Source organism: Saimiri boliviensis, chromosome 11 (genome assembly GCF_048565385.1).
Source record: "Saimiri boliviensis isolate mSaiBol1 chromosome 11, mSaiBol1.pri, whole genome shotgun sequence".
Taxonomy (NCBI): domain Eukaryota; kingdom Metazoa; phylum Chordata; class Mammalia; order Primates; family Cebidae; genus Saimiri; species Saimiri boliviensis.
In genome coordinates, this window is record NC_133459.1 from 19,334,601 (window position 1) to 19,352,308 (window position 17,708).

Genomic DNA, 17,708 nt, shown 5'->3' on the forward strand with positions numbered 1-17,708 from the left:
TTTGCTGATATGTTTGTTGAATAATACTAAATCTTATATCCAAAACACTGGAATTTTTCTGCACTCTAAATGAAAACATGAAACAAACGGTATCAGAATTAACACAAAAAATAAATTCTTAAGGAATATTTCCATTCTCTGTGTTCATATTACTGAAGAATAACTGATATTAATAACAGGTGAGGCACTACAAGTCTTAAAGAATATTAGAAATCATTCAAAACAAACTGTTAGGTACCTTTTGAAATTTGACAATCTATGTTGCATATATACCAGATAGGAGAGAGTTGTTTCCTATTTCTTTTTTTTTTAAATAGGAGTCTCACTCTGTTGCCCAGGCTGGTGTGCATGCAGTGGCAAGATCTCGGCTCACTGCAACCTCAGCCTCCCCGGTTCGAGAAATTCTCCTGCCTCAGTCTCCTGTGTAGCTGGGACTATGTGCACCACCACACCTGGCTAACTTTTATATTTTTAATAGAGATGGGATTTCACCATGTTGGCCAAGCTGGTCTCAAACTCCTGACCTCAGGTGATCCACCCACCTTGGTCCCCCAAAGTGCTGGGATTATAGGCGTGAGACACTGCATCCAGCTGAAAATTACTATTTCAATGGGACCCAAGACACATATAACTGCTAAATCTATAATTAAACTTGCTTCTGGCTTTAATTATGACAAAAGTAATCAATATGAAAAAAATTGACAACAAATGAGGGAAAACTAAAAAAGTCTTCTCTTTCCCATCCTGCTCCTAGGTCAATCTCCACAGAGAAAATCATTATTAAGTATTTCCTACTTATCCTCAGAAAACATTGGTGTATATGCAAGCACATACATGTGTGCATTATACATGTGAATGAGTATACAAGTTTCTCCCTTATTCATACTATACATGCTGTTTTACACCTTGGTATGGCTTTAAAATTAGAGTAAAATTTATCTGTAAGATATCAGAAAAGTCATGTTTTGGGAGTTATTCATGACTTACAATGTGATTTATGCAATTTATGGAACATCAGTGTATAATATCATGTCAAAAGGGAGTTTTTCTCTTCATCATCAGGTATACAGATTTAAACATTTTATTTTATTTTATTTTATTTTATTTTATTTTATTTTTATGAGACGGAGTTTCGCTCTTGTTACCCAGGCTGGAGTGCAATGGCGCGATCTCGGCTCACCGCAACCTCCGCCTCCTGGGTTCAGGCAATTCTCCTGCCTCAGCCTACAGAGTAGCTGGGATTACAGGCACGTGCCACCATGCCCAGCTGATTTTTTTTTTGTATTTTTAGTAGAGACGGGGTTTCACCATGTTGACCAGGATGGTCTCGATCTCTTGACCTCGTGATCCACCCGCCTCGGCCTCCCAAAGTGCTGGGATTACAGGCGTGAGCCACCGCGCCCGGCTTAAACATTTTAAATGTCACTCAAATCTTATTCGAATTCTGTTAAAAACTAAAATAAATTATAATAGTCTGGGACTCAGTAAGTACCTGCTTAATGAATGACAACTAGTAATGGTGGTATTATGTTACAAAAGCCCTAATAGTTTTTGGATGTTATTGATCTCATCGAATACTGAATGCTATCACATAATGACTTGTATTTTTATTTCCATACTTTTTAGCAACAGGTTCTTGCTATGCTTTCCAAGTTGGAGTACAGTGGCATCAACATAGTTCACTGCAGTCTCAAACTTCTGGGCTCACACAATCTTTCTGTCCCAGATTCCTGAGTATCTGGGACTACAAGTATGTGCCACCACACCTGGTTAATTTTTAAATTTTTTTGTAGAGACAGGGTCTCTCTGTTGCCCTGGCTGGTCGAAAACTCTGGGCCTCAAGTGATCTTCCCACATTGGCCTTGCAAAGTGCTGGGATTATAGGTGTAAGCCACAGGACCAAGCCTATTTTATTTCTTAAACACCACATTAGTATTAAGATGATGCCTAGGTTACATGCATGAATTCTGGAATCTTGGAAAGAGGTATTAACTAATGAACTGGGAATGATACATTCTGTGCTTTTTGCTGTCCCTTACTAGTTATTCAGGGTGAGCACATTTGACTTTGTATCCCTTCTTATCATCTACCTGTTTATCCTGCTGTAGCTTTATGTAAATATTATATTTATCTTTAATATAAAAATATCTTACTTTAGCAAGAGCTACTTTAAATGACTAACTTTTGAATGCTGAGGTCTAAGATTTGTTTACAGGATGTCTAGCTTAATTTGAGAGGCAATATTATAAAGGTGTGGCTATGAGTATGGATTGTACAGTTGAAATTTGAATTATCTCCTCCATGCCTCATTCTCCTCTTCGGTAAAGTAAGGATAACAGAGCTGTTGTGAGGGTTAAATAATTTACTACAGTGTCTGATAAACAGCAAGCATTTAATCAGTGACAGCTAATATTATTAAAATCAACAGGTCAGGCCAAGCATGGTGGCTCATGCCTGTAACTCCAGCACTTTGTAAGGCCAAGGCAGGAGAACTGCTTAAGGCTAGGAGTTCAAGATCAGCCTAAGCAACATGACGAAACTCTGTCTCTATAAAGTTAGCTGGGTGTGGTGGCATGCACCTGTGGTGCCAGTTACTCAAGAGGCTGAGGTGAGAAGACTGCGTGAGACCAGGAGGTCAACTCTGCAGTGAGCCATGTTTATGCCACTACACTCTAGCCTGGGTGACAGAGCAAGACCCTGTACCCCCACAAAAACAACCTACAAATTTTTCTTACCAGGTGGTGATTTGAAATATACCTGATTTGTTACCATCAGATATCCTAAAAAACAAGACAAAATAAAACCCTACCAAAACATCCACACCAATCTATACATTTGCTGAAATGAGTAAACAAACATTTAATAAAAGTTTTCTGGAAACAACAGAAAAATAAAAGCTTTACTTATAGTGGATATGTAAAAGAAGTTGGAGAAGTAAAATGCATACATATCAATATCCATAAAATATAATGAGTATTTTAAATTCACATAATTATATTTATACGTTTAAGGACTTACCAGAATAGAAAACTTTGTGAATATAGTCATACTGATAAATTGAAAAAAATTACATTTTTCTTTTTTTGAGGTGGAGTCTCACTCTGTTGCCCAGGCTGGAGTGCAGTGGCACTATCTTGGCTCGCTGCAACCTCTGCCTCCTGGGTTCAAGCAATTTTCCTGCCTCAGCCTCCTGAGTAGCCAGGATTACAGGTGCTGGCACCACACCCAGCTAATTGAATTGAGCAGGTTCTTTAATGTGGTCTAGGATGAAGACAGCATCAAGGAAACAATGTAGGAATTAAAACTCATCTAATAGGTGTGGGAGACTTGCAAAAAGATTTAAAAATAACATTAAAGCAAAGCTAAGGCCTTCCTTCCTGCTTCGCCTCCACGCCTCGTGCTATGGGGCAGAACCCCCGATAGGCTAGCACCACCTGAGGATCCAGAAACTGCCTCCACGATGGAAGAGGACCAGGAACTGGACAGAAAAATATCTGGACTGAAGACCTCAATGGCTGAAGGCGAGAGGAAGACAGCCCTGGAAATGGTCCAGGCAGCTGAAACAGATAGACACTGTGTGAAATTTGTATTGCACAAGGAGGATCACATCCTAGGAAATTCTCTGCGTTACATGATCATGAAGAACCTGGAAGTGGAATTTTGTGGTTACACTATGACCCATCCTTCAGAGAGCAAAATTAATTTACGCATTCAGACTCGAGGTGCCCTTCCAGCTGTTGAGCCATTTCAGAGAGGCCTGAATGAGCTCATGAATGTCTGCCAACATGTGCTTGACAAGTTGAGGCCAGCATAAAGAAATGTAAGGATCAAAAAGCAAGCAGAAATGCATCTACATTCTAGTCCCTTATGCAGTATACAAGGAGAACTGTCCTCTAGGATATTCTCTACCTGATGGTGCAGAACTCAAAATTAGAAGTTTGTGATCAAAGCATACTCTGTCCTTCAGAAAGGCATGATTCTAGCTGCTGATCCCTTGCAGCTGTTGAAATCTCTGCAAGAACCTCTGTATTCTTCCAATAAATTTTATTTAAAATTCTATTAAAAAAAAAAAAAAGCTAAGATGAAATAATGATAGGTCTCCAGGCTACTCTTGGAGCCTGGATCTTGTACCCTTAAATTGACTATTTCTTAGTCTTAGACAGATGTTAGGTCTTAAACAGACATCTGGCATCCAGAAGCAATATTTTCTTTGGAAAAGTTTTCTGGGAAATAGGCACTTTACTTTTCCAGATAAGTCTGAAAGCAGAGTTGTAATAGCTGAGGTGTAAGATTATGACAGCCTGTGCAATGAAGTGAAAAGAAATGGGGATTGAGGCCGGGCCCTGTGGCTCACACCTGTAATCCCAGAACTTTGTGAGGCCGAGGCGGAAGAACGGCTTGAACCCAAAAGATGGAGGCTGCAGTGAGCTGAAACTGTCCCACTGCACTCCAGCCTGAGTGACAGAGCAAGATTGTCTCAAAAAAAAAAAAAAAAAAAAAAAGGAAAAAGAAAGAAAGAAAGAAAGAGAAAAGGGGATTGAACAGTGAATAAAATGAATGGTTGGATAGCTGGAAAGAAAAGACAGATCCAGAAGGGTATCAGTTAGGAATTGAAGGAAGACTTACAGAGGGTGGCTGAATTGGGCCAAAAACATACAGTGACCAAGTTATCAACAACAAAAAAAAACCCAACTGGGTATTTCATATTTGTAACATCAAGCAATGCCTCTAGAATGATTACTACAAGTTGTTTTTTTGTTTTGGTTTGGTTTTTTTAAATACAGGGTCTCACTCTGTCATCCAGACTGCAGTGCAGTGTTATGAACATGGCTCAGTGCAGTCTCAATCTCAAAGCCTCAAGCAATCCTCCCACCTCAGGCTCCAGAGTAGCTGGGACTACAGGCACACACCACCATGCCTGGCTAATTTTTTATTTTTATTTTTTAATTAATTAATTAATTAATTTTTTTATTTTTTGAGGCAGAGTTTCGCTCTTGTTACGCAGGCTGGAGTGCAATGGCACGATCTCGGCTCACCACAACCTCCGCCTCCTGGGTTCAGGCAATTCTCCTGTCTCAGCCTCCTGAGTAGCTGGGATTACAGGCACGCATCACCATGCCCAGCTAATTTTTTGTATTTTTAGTAGAGATGGGGTTTCACCTTGTTGACCAAGATGGTCTTAATCTCTTGACCTGGTGATCCACCTGCCTCGGCCTCCCAAAGTGCTAGGATTACAGGCTTGAGCCACTGCACCCAGCTTAATTTATTTTTTATAGAGACAACATACGTATGTTGCCCAGGCTGGTCTTGAACTTTATAGGTAGCATATTCAATACCAAGCTGAGAACACTCTCTCAAACTGAGGTAAAATATAATTGGTAGTAAAGTCATAAGACAGAATAAAAAAATACAGTTTTAATTCATGAACTATGCATCAAGTAATTGTTGTATAAACTTATTTATACAACAATAGCATAACATGTGTCAAAAGATTTTTGGCTGTACACAAATATTCCTGTATTGCTGATGCTGTCAATTGTGGTGTTCTTGTTGAAATGTACTTCCTCAATTTCTAAGCTATAACTTCCCTAAGCAAATCCTTACATAAATGCTGGTGACACCACCATTATCATACACATTTTTCTTTCTTTTTATAATATTTGTTGACATATAGTATACATATCATAAAATTCGGCCTTTAAAACTATACAATTTAATGGTTTGTGGTATATCCACAGTTGGGTGACCATTACCACTATCTAATTTTAGAACATTTTCATTACCACAGAAAGACACTCGGTATGCATTAGCACTGCCTCCCCACTTCCTTCTCTCTCCAACCCCTGGCGTGAACTAATTTATTTTCTGCTCCTATGGATTATCACATAAAACGTGGTCTTTTGTGACTTTTTTCACTTAGCGTAATGTTTTTAAGGTTCATCCATTGCGTACCATGTGAACGTCATTCCTTATCATGGTCTAATATTCAATGGTATGTGTATATCATATTTTGTTTATTCATGCATCAGCTCAGTTAATAAACTGATTCAGGTTGTTATGACTTTATGGCTGCCTTATTCATTTTTCTCCCATTTTTCTGAATTTTCTCTTTGCCTTTCTTTCTAATTTTCTACTCCTGCCAAAGCAGGAAGTTAATGATGGTATTACCATTGTCAACTCAATTGCAGATTTTCCTTCAAAGATTTCCTTCAAAGATGGTATTACCATCGTCAACTCAATTGCAGATTTTCCTCCTGTTCTAAGTAGGCATTCTCCTTTACCAAACACAGCAGAGGTCACCTTGAGATGTGTCTACTGCGAAGATAAATGACCTAACGGGTACAAAAACCTTTAATCAACATTATACATGCAAAAGGCCTAGCCTAAGGAATTTTCCACCATCTCATTTCCCAGATTTTATTAAAAACGTTTCAGAAGGTATCAACTTTTTCAGCTTCCTTTCTCTGGAAGATAAATTCCTCAGGGCAAAGATCATGATATCCAAGTCTTCTGTGCATTAGTAGAGTTCAAAGGAAACACGGGCTCTTAATACAAGTTGAAAATAGAAGTATCAATATTATTTAACATTCAGAGTGCTTGATATGTATCAGATGTTGTGCTAAATATTTCACATACATCACATCTTATCTTTACTACAATTCTGTAAGATAAATACTATGATTATCTTCATTTTCTAAATGAGAAACAGACACAAAGAGGTTAGGAAACTCAGCCAGTCACACAGACAAGGAGAAAGGCTAAGACTCAAAAGTGTTTGATTCTGTTGTTTTGATCTTACCACTAAATTTTACTGCCAGTGTTCAATAAAACACATGAAAAATTAAATTCAGATCCTATGCCTATGTAGGCATACTTCGAAGAGATTATGGGATTGTTTCCAGACCACTGCAATAAAGTGAGTCACAAATTTTTGCTTTCCTGGTACGTATAAAAGTTATGTTTCCACTAAACTGTAGCTATTAACTGTGTAATAGCATTACATCTAAAACAAACAAACAAACAAACAAACAAACAAAAAAGGATATACTTGAATTAAATAATAGTTTATTGCTTAAAAATACTAACAATCATCTCAGCCCACAGCAAAGTATAATCTTTTTGTTGGTAGAGGGTCTTACCTTGATGTTGATGGCTGCTGCCTCATCAGGATGGTGATTGCTGAGGGTTAAGAGTAGTTGTGGCTATTTCTTAAAATAAGATGACAATGAAGTCTGCTGAAATGCTTGACTGTTCCTTGCATCAAAGAGTTCTCTGTATCAGGTGATACTATGTGACAGCATTTTACCCACAGAACTTCTTTCAAAATTGGAGTCAATTCTCTCATACTCTTTCACTGTTTTACCAACTAAGTTTGTGTAATATTCTAAATCCTTTGTTGTCATGTCTATAATGTTCACAGCATCCTCACCAGGAATAGATTCCAACTCAATAAACCATTTTCTTTGCTTACCCATTAAGCAGCAACCACTATCCATTCATGTTTTATCATGAGATTGCAGTAACTGAGATGTAGCTACAGGCTTCAGTTCTGTGTTTCTGTTTTCTTAGAGCTGGGGTCTCACTATGTTGCCCAGGCTAGTCTCAAGCTCCTAGCCTCAAGCAATCCTCCTGCCTCAGCCTCACAAATGCTATATATAGGCACATGCTACCATGCCTAGCCAAGCTCCACTTCTAATTCTACTTCTCTTGCTGTTTCTACCACATCTGCAATTACTTATTCTACTGAAGTCTAGAGCCCCTCCAAAGTTATCAATGAAGGTTAGAATCAACTTCTTCCAAATGCTTATTAATGCTGATATATTAACGTCTTTGATCCATTAATCACAATTTCTTTTTAAGGAATCTTGCTAAGGTGTCTCCTCTTTCCTGCAGGCTGACTTTGAACTTCTGAGCTCAAACAAATCATCCCACCTCAGCTTCCTGAGTAGCCAGGAGTACAGGCGTGCAACCACTGCATTCATAAATGTTTTCAATGGCAACTAGAATGCTGAAATTATTTTGGCTATTTGGTGGAGAACAAACTTGAAGTAGGTACAAAACTGGGGCCGGGGAAATGACAAGCATCCACACCTAAGTACAAGGCTAACTAAGGCAGGGAAAGAAGGAAAAGAAGAAGAGGAAACAACGTCACAAACATATCAGATTTCCAGGAGCTTTTTAATTTAGTTTGCCCAGATCCATCAGAGGAATCACTATCTATGGCAGCTATACCCATACAAAATGTACTTATTAAATAATAAGGCTTGAAAGTCAAAATTACTCCTTGATCTCAGGTGACTAGGGATGTTGCCAAGGTGCAATAATACTTTGAAAGGAATCTTGCTGTCTGGGCAGTAGGTCTCTACAGTACGCCTTTTAAGAGTCAGTAAGCCATGCTGCAAACAGATGTGTCATCATCCAGGTTTTGTGGCTCCATTCACAGAGCATAAGAATAGATTTAGCAGAATTCTTAAGGGCCTTAGGACTTTCCATGTGGTAAATGAGCACTGGCTTCAAACTGAAGTCACCGGCTATGTAAGCCCCTAACAAGAGTCAGCCTGTCTTTTGTAGTTTTAATGACAGGTATTGACGTCTCTTAAACTGTGAAAGTGCTAGATGGGGCTGGGCTCAGTGGCTCACGCCTATAATTCCAGCACTTTGGGAGGCCAAGGCCAGCGGACCATGAGATCAAGCGATCAAGACCATCCTGGCCAACATGGTGAAACCCTGTCTCTACTAAAAATTCAAAAATTAGCTGGGCATGGTGGCAAGTGCCCGTAGTCCCAGCTACTTGGGAGGCTGAGGCAGGAGAATCGCTTGAACCCTGGAGGCAGAGGTTGCAATGAGCCAAGATCACACCACTATACTCCAGCCTGGTGACAGAGCGAGACTCTGTCTTTAAAAAAAAAAAAAGTGCTAAATGGCATCTTCCTCTAACATAAGGCGGTTTCATCTACAGTATCAGTATCTGTTATTTTCAACAAATACTGAAAATGTGTAATTTAGTGTAGCCGCTATCATCAAGTATCTTAACTAGATCATCTGGATATCTTGCTGTGGCTTTTCTGTCAGCACTTGCTGCTCCAACCTTGCACTTTGATGTTATGAAGATATCTTTTCTCAAATCTCATGAACCAAGCTCTGCTAGCTTCAAACTTTTCTTCTGCAGCTTCCCACCTCATTCAGTCTCTACAGAATTGAAGGGACTTAGGGCATTGTTTTGGATGAGGCTTTGGCTTAAGGGAATGTTGTGGCTGGTATGATCTTCTATCCAGACCAGTGAAAATTTCTCCATGTCAGCAAAAATGCTGTTTTGCTTTTGTATCATTTGTGTGTTCACTGGAGTAGCACTTTAAACTTCCGTCAGGAACTTTTCCTTTTTGCATTCACAATTTGGATCTTGTCTCAAGAGGCCTAGCTTTCTGTCTGTCTCAGCTTTTGACATATATTCCTCACTAAGCTTAATATTTTCTAGCTTTTAATTTCAAGCAGGAGATGTATGACTCTTCCTTTCACTTGAACACTTAGAAGCCAATGCAGGGTTATTAATACCCTAAATTTCAATATTGTTGTAGCTCAGGAAACAAGAAGGCCCAGGGAGAGGGAGAGATATGGAAGAACTCCCGGTTGGTGAATAGTCAGAACATACATATTTATCGATCTAATCTGCTGTTTTACATGGTTCGTGGTGCTCCAAAACAATTAAAATAGTAATGTCAAAGATCAGTGATAACAGATCGCTATAATACATATAATGAAATATCTGAAATATTGAGAGAATTACCAAAATGTGACAGAGACAGGAAATGAGCACATGCTGTTGGAAAATGGCATTAACAGACTTGATCAACACAGAGTTGCAACAAATCTTCAATTTGTTTAAAAAAAAAAAATCAGTGAAAGCACAATAAAGTGCAATAAAATGAAGTGTGCCTGTATACTCAGAAGACTCCTACTATATGGGGCCTTTGAAATAATCTCCAGGCTTCTAAAACACTGATATTACTGTAGCTGACGATGCAGAGGTATGAGAGGACATGGAAACCAGAAGACCTTGTAGTAAAATTTGAGAAGCTTAGAGTTTATCTTGGTGGATATTTCCCCCAATCCTTCCCAGCATCCTGAAGGGCTTAAACAGAGACGTGAAAGAGGAGTGACAAAGCTAGATCTGTATTTTTAAAAGATGATTTTGGCTATTTGGGGGAGAACAATTTGAAGTGGGGACAAAAACTGGGGCCACAGAAATGACAAGCATCCACACATAAGGGCATGGATAAGGCAGGGGAAGAAGGAAATGGAGAGAAGAAAATAAATGTCACAAATATATTAGATAAAACCAGGGCACCTTGTGAAATGACTGGATGGGAGAAAAGGGGACTCAAAGGGGAGGTTTACCAATAGTGGTTTCAGGGTTTTACTTTAATTAATGCCAGTGCTATAACCTAAGGTGAAATAATAGGTTTAGAGAAATAGGTGACTGGTTTAGTATTGGATATACTGAATATAACATGACTATGACTGAGATTTCCAAGTGGAGATATTTGTCAGACAATTGAAAATTTAAGACTGAAGTTTAGAGAAGGAGTTGGGATAGAGATAAAATTTGAAAATCCTACTTTGGCCTCCCAAAGTGTGAGGATTACAGGCCTAAGCCATCATGCCCAGCTAATGGAACTGTTTCATATTTTGACTGTTGTGATTGCATGGCTCTATGTGGTAGTCAAATCTCAAAAAATTAATGCTAGCTAACAAGGGTGAATTTTACTGCATATAAATTATACTCAATCTGAGAGAGAGACCAATAATGGTAAAATGAGGCAAAAAGACTAGGAAGATAAACTTATGGCTACTGATGATCCAGCTGAGGTAGATTCAACTATCATATTAGGAGCATAAATCAGATTATATTAGTTGAATAGTGAAAAGAATAGTAGACGAAATGGTAGACTACTCTCAAACTGTTTGCGTCAGAAGAAAAAAACACCATTTAAGTGGCAGCTAAATGGATATGTGGAACTCAAAGAGCATCTCTGGCATGAGAGATATATCAGCATGTTTACAGACAAAAAAAGTTGGTATGGAGGCAGTGAATACATACAAGACTTTAAGGACAACTAAGAGGGCTTGACAAAGGTTTCAACATAACCAGGTTTGTAACCATGAGCAGAAAGTTAAAAAAATGCATACCCAGTGTCCTCAATGTTCTCAATGAAGGAGATGAGGTCATGTGCTACAGATGAAGAGCAATGGGCAGAGTACAGGATTTCAACAGAAAAATCATAAAAATAATGATTGGGGTAGAAAGTGTGAAATCAGTAGTTGCACTCACACCACTTACAACAGTGTGATCTTTTCCAGTAGTGCTCTGCCTACTGGAGTTTAGTAGACAAAGTAGGAGTTACAGTACTGATTGAAGGGTTTAGATAGGTAGATTTTTCAAAAGGAAAAAGAAGAAAACCACAGATTTTGTAGAGGGTAGCTCAAATAATCCTCCTCCCTCTTTGCTCAAATCTTAACCTTCTACTGAGGCCTGTGACTCTGATCATGTTATTTAAATACTACAACCTGCTGCTCCTGGGCATTCCTTACCCTGTTTTATTATTTTTATAGCACTTAAAACTTTCTAGTATATCACTAGGGCAGGGATCTTTGTACTGTTCATTCACAAATCTCAAGTGCATGGACTGACACATAGAGGGCATTCACTAACTACTGTGGTTGAAACAGGTGGGCTTTCACGTTTCACCTTGAACCTAGGTCATAAGCATAAGGTATAATCGTCAAATCCTGAGGTAACTTTGCATTGAAATACCATCTCTGAAAGATTAATAGAAATATGATGTAAAGAAAGGGGCTGTAATTCTCCTGAGAGCCTGTGAAAGCTGATTTACCATTGTAAGGCTTATTTTTGTCATCAGTAAAACAGAAATAACTATGTCCCAGAAATAACTGTTTAAATCACAAGAATAATGTCTGAAATGCCTGGGAAAGGCTTTGGAAACAGAAAAATGCACAATAACTTTTATTATGATTGCAACTAAATTACCAAGTACTTTAATATAGTAATAGAAAATGAAAAAGAGAAATACATTGAAGGAAATGTATTTTGGGTATTTTTATGCATTAGCAGGGAAAATTATCTTTTTTTCTTAATAAATTCTTACTAAACTTATCTTCCTTATTTTGGCATACTTGTGCTTTTATTTGTCAATTCTTAATTTTTAAGGATACATAGTAGTTGTACATATTTGTGAGATACATGTGTTATTCTGATAAAAGTACATCATGTGTAATGACCAAATCAGGGTTACTGGGGTATCCATCACCTCAAGTGTTTATCATTTCTTTGTGTTAGGAACATGGAAAGTTATGTTTTCAAAGGCAACGAGGAAAAGTTCTCAAGGCTACTGTGTGCAAGGTAATGATGGATATGAGAGAAGGGGAAAGCTTTAAATAAAACTAGGTTTTCCTGAAGAGGTTTCCTTTGGGCTGAGGGAGCACACCTCTAGGCTGACTGAATTACCCTGTCTGGAAGTAGGTCAGTACAATAGTTCTTTGTGGTAGAGGAGGATTAGTTACTAAGTGTAGGGAAAAGAGAACTACATGGTGAACAAAGTATATCTATCTATTCATGGAGATACAGAACTAAGTTAATATCCAATGACTGAGACTTTAGGGCTCATGTTGCAAAGACATGAACTACTGTTAAAAAAAAAATGGGGAGATCTATCCCACATAAAGAGGTAAGGAGGACCTATATAAGGGACTTGCCTGGAGGCTCAACAGGTGTCTGGGCTCATTCTTCATCATATAAATTTAGGAAAGAATTTGACGAGCGTTAGTATTTTCCAAGGAATGCTTAAGAGTTTACTGTGGAGAGCAACAAGAAAGTAGGAATGGTATGGCAGAAACATGCCTTTTAGACAGCTTTGTTGGAAACGGTTTACAAACAAGGTAGAGAAAACCTTTATTTATCCCTAAGGATCACTCAGACTCAAGCCTCTGAAACAGAAGCCGAGAGTCCTTGCTTTAAGGATCACTCTGCTGGTTTCGGTGGATGACAAAGAACCAGAAATGTGTTAAGGAGTCCTGTTTCCATGTTTCCAGAACACATTTCTGTAGAAGCTAAATTATAAGGATACACAGTAGTAAAGTGATTGGGCCTATGGGACACTCAAACCACCAGCGATCTACTTTTGGCCCCAGCAACTAAATCTTCCAGAGATATTTCAAATATGTCTTAGAATATGTAAGTTGAGCAAAGGTGAGAATAAATTTCATTATTTAAAAAATTAGTGATTTTTAGTTTAACCTAGTAAAATTGATACACTTTGTATCTCTGGTTTTATGTTTGCTATGTTATATTTCTTTAAAAGTACTCTGAATACTCTCACAGTTGAGAATAAAATGTTATTAAAATATTTTTCTTGCACTAAAGTAAGCTCCCTTTGTACTTCAATAAGCCTAAACTAAAAGAGAAAGCAGCAACTTGATTGGCTACACAGATCAGTATTTTGTTAACATTACCAAAACATACAGTCGTATCTCCATTTGAGAAATGAACTTCCCATCTTGTATTCTATAGAATCTGGAAACCCTCCTACTTATCCTTAGCTGTGCTTATGAGAATATAAGGTAAACTACTGGAAGTCACTTAAACATGGTCAGTGGCTGATGCCATCCTTACATTCCTGGGGGTACAGTGTAGGAGGGTGCCAGTCTCTATAAGCAAGAAATTTATATTTTTAACACCCATAAGAAAAGAGAGATCTTGGATCCCTTTAAAGTGGGAAAGTGGAACTGAGATGCTCACATAAAGCTCCGAGACTCCTAAATGGGTGGCATGCTCAGTGAAAAAACAGCTTAAAAAAGAGAGAGAGAGGGAATAAACCACTGAACCAACACAGTGATGATGAAAAAGGATATTGTTTCACCTGGGTGGATAGGAGACTGCTGTTACCCTGAAAATTAGTATCCATGCCACAAGGTATGGCTGTCCTCAGACTTTGGGATACAATTGTTGCTTTACAACTTTATCCAGCAGATAAAGTAAATACAAATCTGCTTTAAGAGAACTTGCCATAAATCTACATCCAGGAAAATTTATCTGGATAAGTTCATAAAATAAACTTACAAAACACACATGCAAAACTGTACTATGAGCAAGAGCCAAAAAAAAAAAAACCAACACAAAATAAATAGATTAGAAACCTCCCTGCCTAAAAAATTTTAAATAATGGTTTTATATCTGATATAGATAATAAAGAATAATAAAATAAAATACATGTCACAATTCTTTTAAAAAGTATGAAAGTTAGTGTTACATAGTATACATCATATACATTCCTAAAATTGTAGAAAATGAACTCTTGGATGATGATTGGGGAACGCTTTTCCACAAGTTCAAAACACTCTTTTCCCTCCCACCAGATACACAGAATAAAAAATAAAAATTCCCGACTTCAATAAATCATCCAAATAATACCTAGTTTTATGCATTTAATTATTGAAGGGATGGAGAAATTAAAAGTGTGGCCAATAACTTAGGCTTTTCAGAGTAAATTGAAGATATATACACACCAAATTCTTATTTCACAGAGCTTGTTCTTCAATCCGAAAGCAACTGATGCTTTTTTTTTCTTTTTTTGAGACAGTGTCTCCCTCTGCTGCCTAGACAGGAGTTCAGTGGCATGATCTCGGCTCACTGCAGCCTCCACCTCCCAGGTTCAAGCAATTCTCCCACCTCAGCCTCCCGATTAGCTGGGATTACAGGCGCACCACCATGCCCAGCTAATTTTTGTGTATTTAGGAGAGACAGGGTTTCACCATATTGGCCAGGGTGGTCCCAAACTCCTGACCTCAGATGATCCACCCTCCTTGGCCTCCCAAAGTGCTGGGATTACAGGCATGAGCCACAGGCCCAGCCTCAACTCATGCATTTTTATCCACTCAGAAATATGACCTAGAATAGTTACAAGAAAACATTTTGCAGCAGATCTCAAAGAAGATACCATATCCCTTATGTTATGACTTTACTGCTTTAACCAACTATCTCTATGCCAACCGAGTATAAATGTTATTTATGTATTAGGTTTCTGAAGCCAGCTTTGAGGTGTTTCATCCTCAAGCACAGACAAGTAAAAACTATTCTCAAGGCCGGGCGCGGTGGCTCAAGCCTGTAATCCCAGCACTTTGGGAGGCCGAGGCGGGTGGATCACGAGGTCAAGAGATCGAGACCATCCTAGTCAACATGGTGAAACCCTGTCTCTACTAAAAATACAAAAAAATTAGCTGGGCATGGTGGCACATGCCTGTAATCCCAGCTACTCAGGAGGCTGAGGCAGGAGAACTGCCTGAACCCAGGAGGCGGAGGTTGCGGTGAGCTGAGATCACGCCATTGCACTCCAGCCTGGGTAACAAGAGTGAAACTCTCTCAAAAAAAAAAAAAAAACTATTCTCAAAAGTCACCAACAAAAGACTCCTATGCAAAACAAACAGCTGTTATGATTTATTAACTTCTATGAATAAACAAGGAAAAATAAATGAATATTAAATAAGTACAAATAAATTGTAGTTAATAAGCATATGACCACATCAGGTGTATATACTTAAAGACTGGAGGTAATTTTAATTTTCACTGTTAACCTTTGTGACAAAACCATTAAAAAATACTGGGACAGAAACAAACGGGTCAAAAATGCTTCTGAGGCTTTATAATTTTTTAAATGCTAGAGTTGCAGGGGTTGTTGAAGTTCATTTACCGTTGAATTTTGAAGACTATAGTATGTAAAAGGAAATTATAAAACTTCTAATTCCCTTAAACACATAGGTTAAAAAATCATGAGACTAGAAAAATGCCAAGAAACGTTACCTCCCAACATCACAAACTTCTACATCATTCCAAGTGATAAAAAACACAGTTCTTTTCTAGGTGTTCTCTGGATTACCACTGAAGTATCTATACTCTTTGATTAAGGTGCTGGTGTTCACAATACTAATATTGAGAGTATCTGCATTTCAAACAAATGTACCATGGTACGAACACTATTTAAATCAAAATTCTGTTTGTCCATCTATCCCTGGGCACTGTCTTGCAATATCAGGCCATCTAAGTGGCAAACTGTTTTTTTTAAAAAGAATAAATGTCAGAAATGAATGAAATATGATTTTGATGCAGTCTTTTCACTTTACACTTACTTCAATTCTGAGGTATGGTTTGTATCTTCAACTTATATTTCCTGTGATTGTTTTGTTTTTCTTTGTTTTTACATTTTAAAAACATTTCTATTGATTAGTTTCTCTCATTTTGCTAACTATCATATCACTAGAAATGAAAATGAACAACCAAGTATCAAACAAATTACTATTCTCCAACAAACAGGTGTTCTTTGGAGGGCATTTACCTGTAGCCATATCAAAACCAAGATTGTTTTTCTAAAGGGCAACTGACAAAAAAAGGTCTCAGATTATCTCTCCACCAAGGAAGAAGGTTCCTAAAACAGTGATGGCACTATGAATACTGATGTCACTGGAGCTGACATCAGATAGTTGAGGAAATAGGTAATTTACAAAGATTTATGACAAATTTCTCACTGTTCCAATTGCCTTGCATTGTTTCCTTTTCTGCTCTGGCTCATGATGTTGAACAAGATGTTCTACAGTTCCAAGGGGCCAGACACCTCTTACAGATACTGATGAGGAAACTGTCTCAAGAACTGAGCTGGGTAGAAAAGCCACATCGCAAAAGTGGGGATCAGCTTTTGGGTTTGTCAAGTTTTCCTATTACACAGCTCAAAATACACAAAAATACTGAGGATGTTCGTGACCAAAACCTATTCACTGCATGTCAAGGATCAACTGCTGGAGGAACACTCATTTATCAAAGAGCCCTATTTACATAAGCATTACTTAATGCCTGCATAAAGAAAAATTAAATATATATAGCAGAGGGCAATGCTGCAGAAGATAGGCTGTGCTGACTTGTTCAAAGCCAAAACTTCAATATTCCTATGGGCTAACTGATCCTAGAAGAGCTGAGAAGCTTTAGATAACTTTTGATTAAACTTACAATAACCAATGATTAGTTCCTAAGGTCCCAGGTGATGCTACATTAAAAAGAAATAATTTAAACTGGGATGAATATAATACTCCAAGAATATTAATGACCATGTAAAAAAGTATACAAAAATAAAACTGTTTCAAAAGGCAAAGGGAGAGAACATTAAGCTTACCTGCAAATGAATCAACAAGAGCATTACATTTTCAAAAATAGTTATAAACCTCTGACGTTCTGATTGCTATCTTCCTACATCCAAGATTTAAAAAGAGGGCATGCATACAGGAGTTGCTTTAAGTTTAGGATTGACTGGGTTTTAAAATTCTAGAAAACAGAATGAGGGACTATAAACTGTCCTGGTTTTGATTGTTTTCTAGCCCCAAAGCAGCAAAATTAAGCATTGAGAAACTGATTCACAAAAATGAGGCTATAGCAACAACAATAAAACCCAACATGTTTCATGACATATACCTTGGAGGCATTTTGTATATTTGGAAATTCGCATTTGCATTTTTAGACAATGGAGTAACTCTTTTGCAGGTTGTACTAAAACACAAACACACCACTGAAGAAACCAGACTAGGGATTTCAGCATTCATTCGATGTTTCTGGAAGTCAAGGAAAGTAGCCAATTAAAAAATAACTCAAACAC

The 17,708-nt window shown here is 37.9% G+C and overlaps 2 protein-coding genes across 35 annotated transcripts in view; one reads left to right on the forward strand and one right to left on the reverse strand.

The window, feature by feature from the left end:
* EIF4G3 (eukaryotic translation initiation factor 4 gamma 3) overlaps window positions 1–17,708 on the reverse strand; it is a 371,563-nt gene that overhangs the window by 128,767 nt on the left and 225,088 nt on the right. For 2 of the 34 annotated variants that reach the window (XM_074380220.1, XM_074380219.1), the window contains one exon: window positions 1,079–17,664. The exons of the other annotated variants lie outside the window; for them this stretch is intronic. In XM_074380220.1, the coding sequence (XP_074236321.1) occupies window positions 17,645–17,664 (20 nt within the window). In that variant the 3' untranslated portion in view covers window positions 1,079–17,644. Of the gene's footprint in view, window positions 1–1,078; window positions 17,665–17,708 lie in introns of those variants that run through there. 34 annotated transcript variants of the gene reach the window in all.
* LOC101027995 (DNA-directed RNA polymerases I and III subunit RPAC2-like) lies at window positions 3,461–3,814 on the forward strand. Its single transcript, XM_039473825.1, has one exon. It carries the CDS (start codon window positions 3,461–3,463, stop codon window positions 3,812–3,814), a length of 354 nt encoding a protein of 117 aa, XP_039329759.1.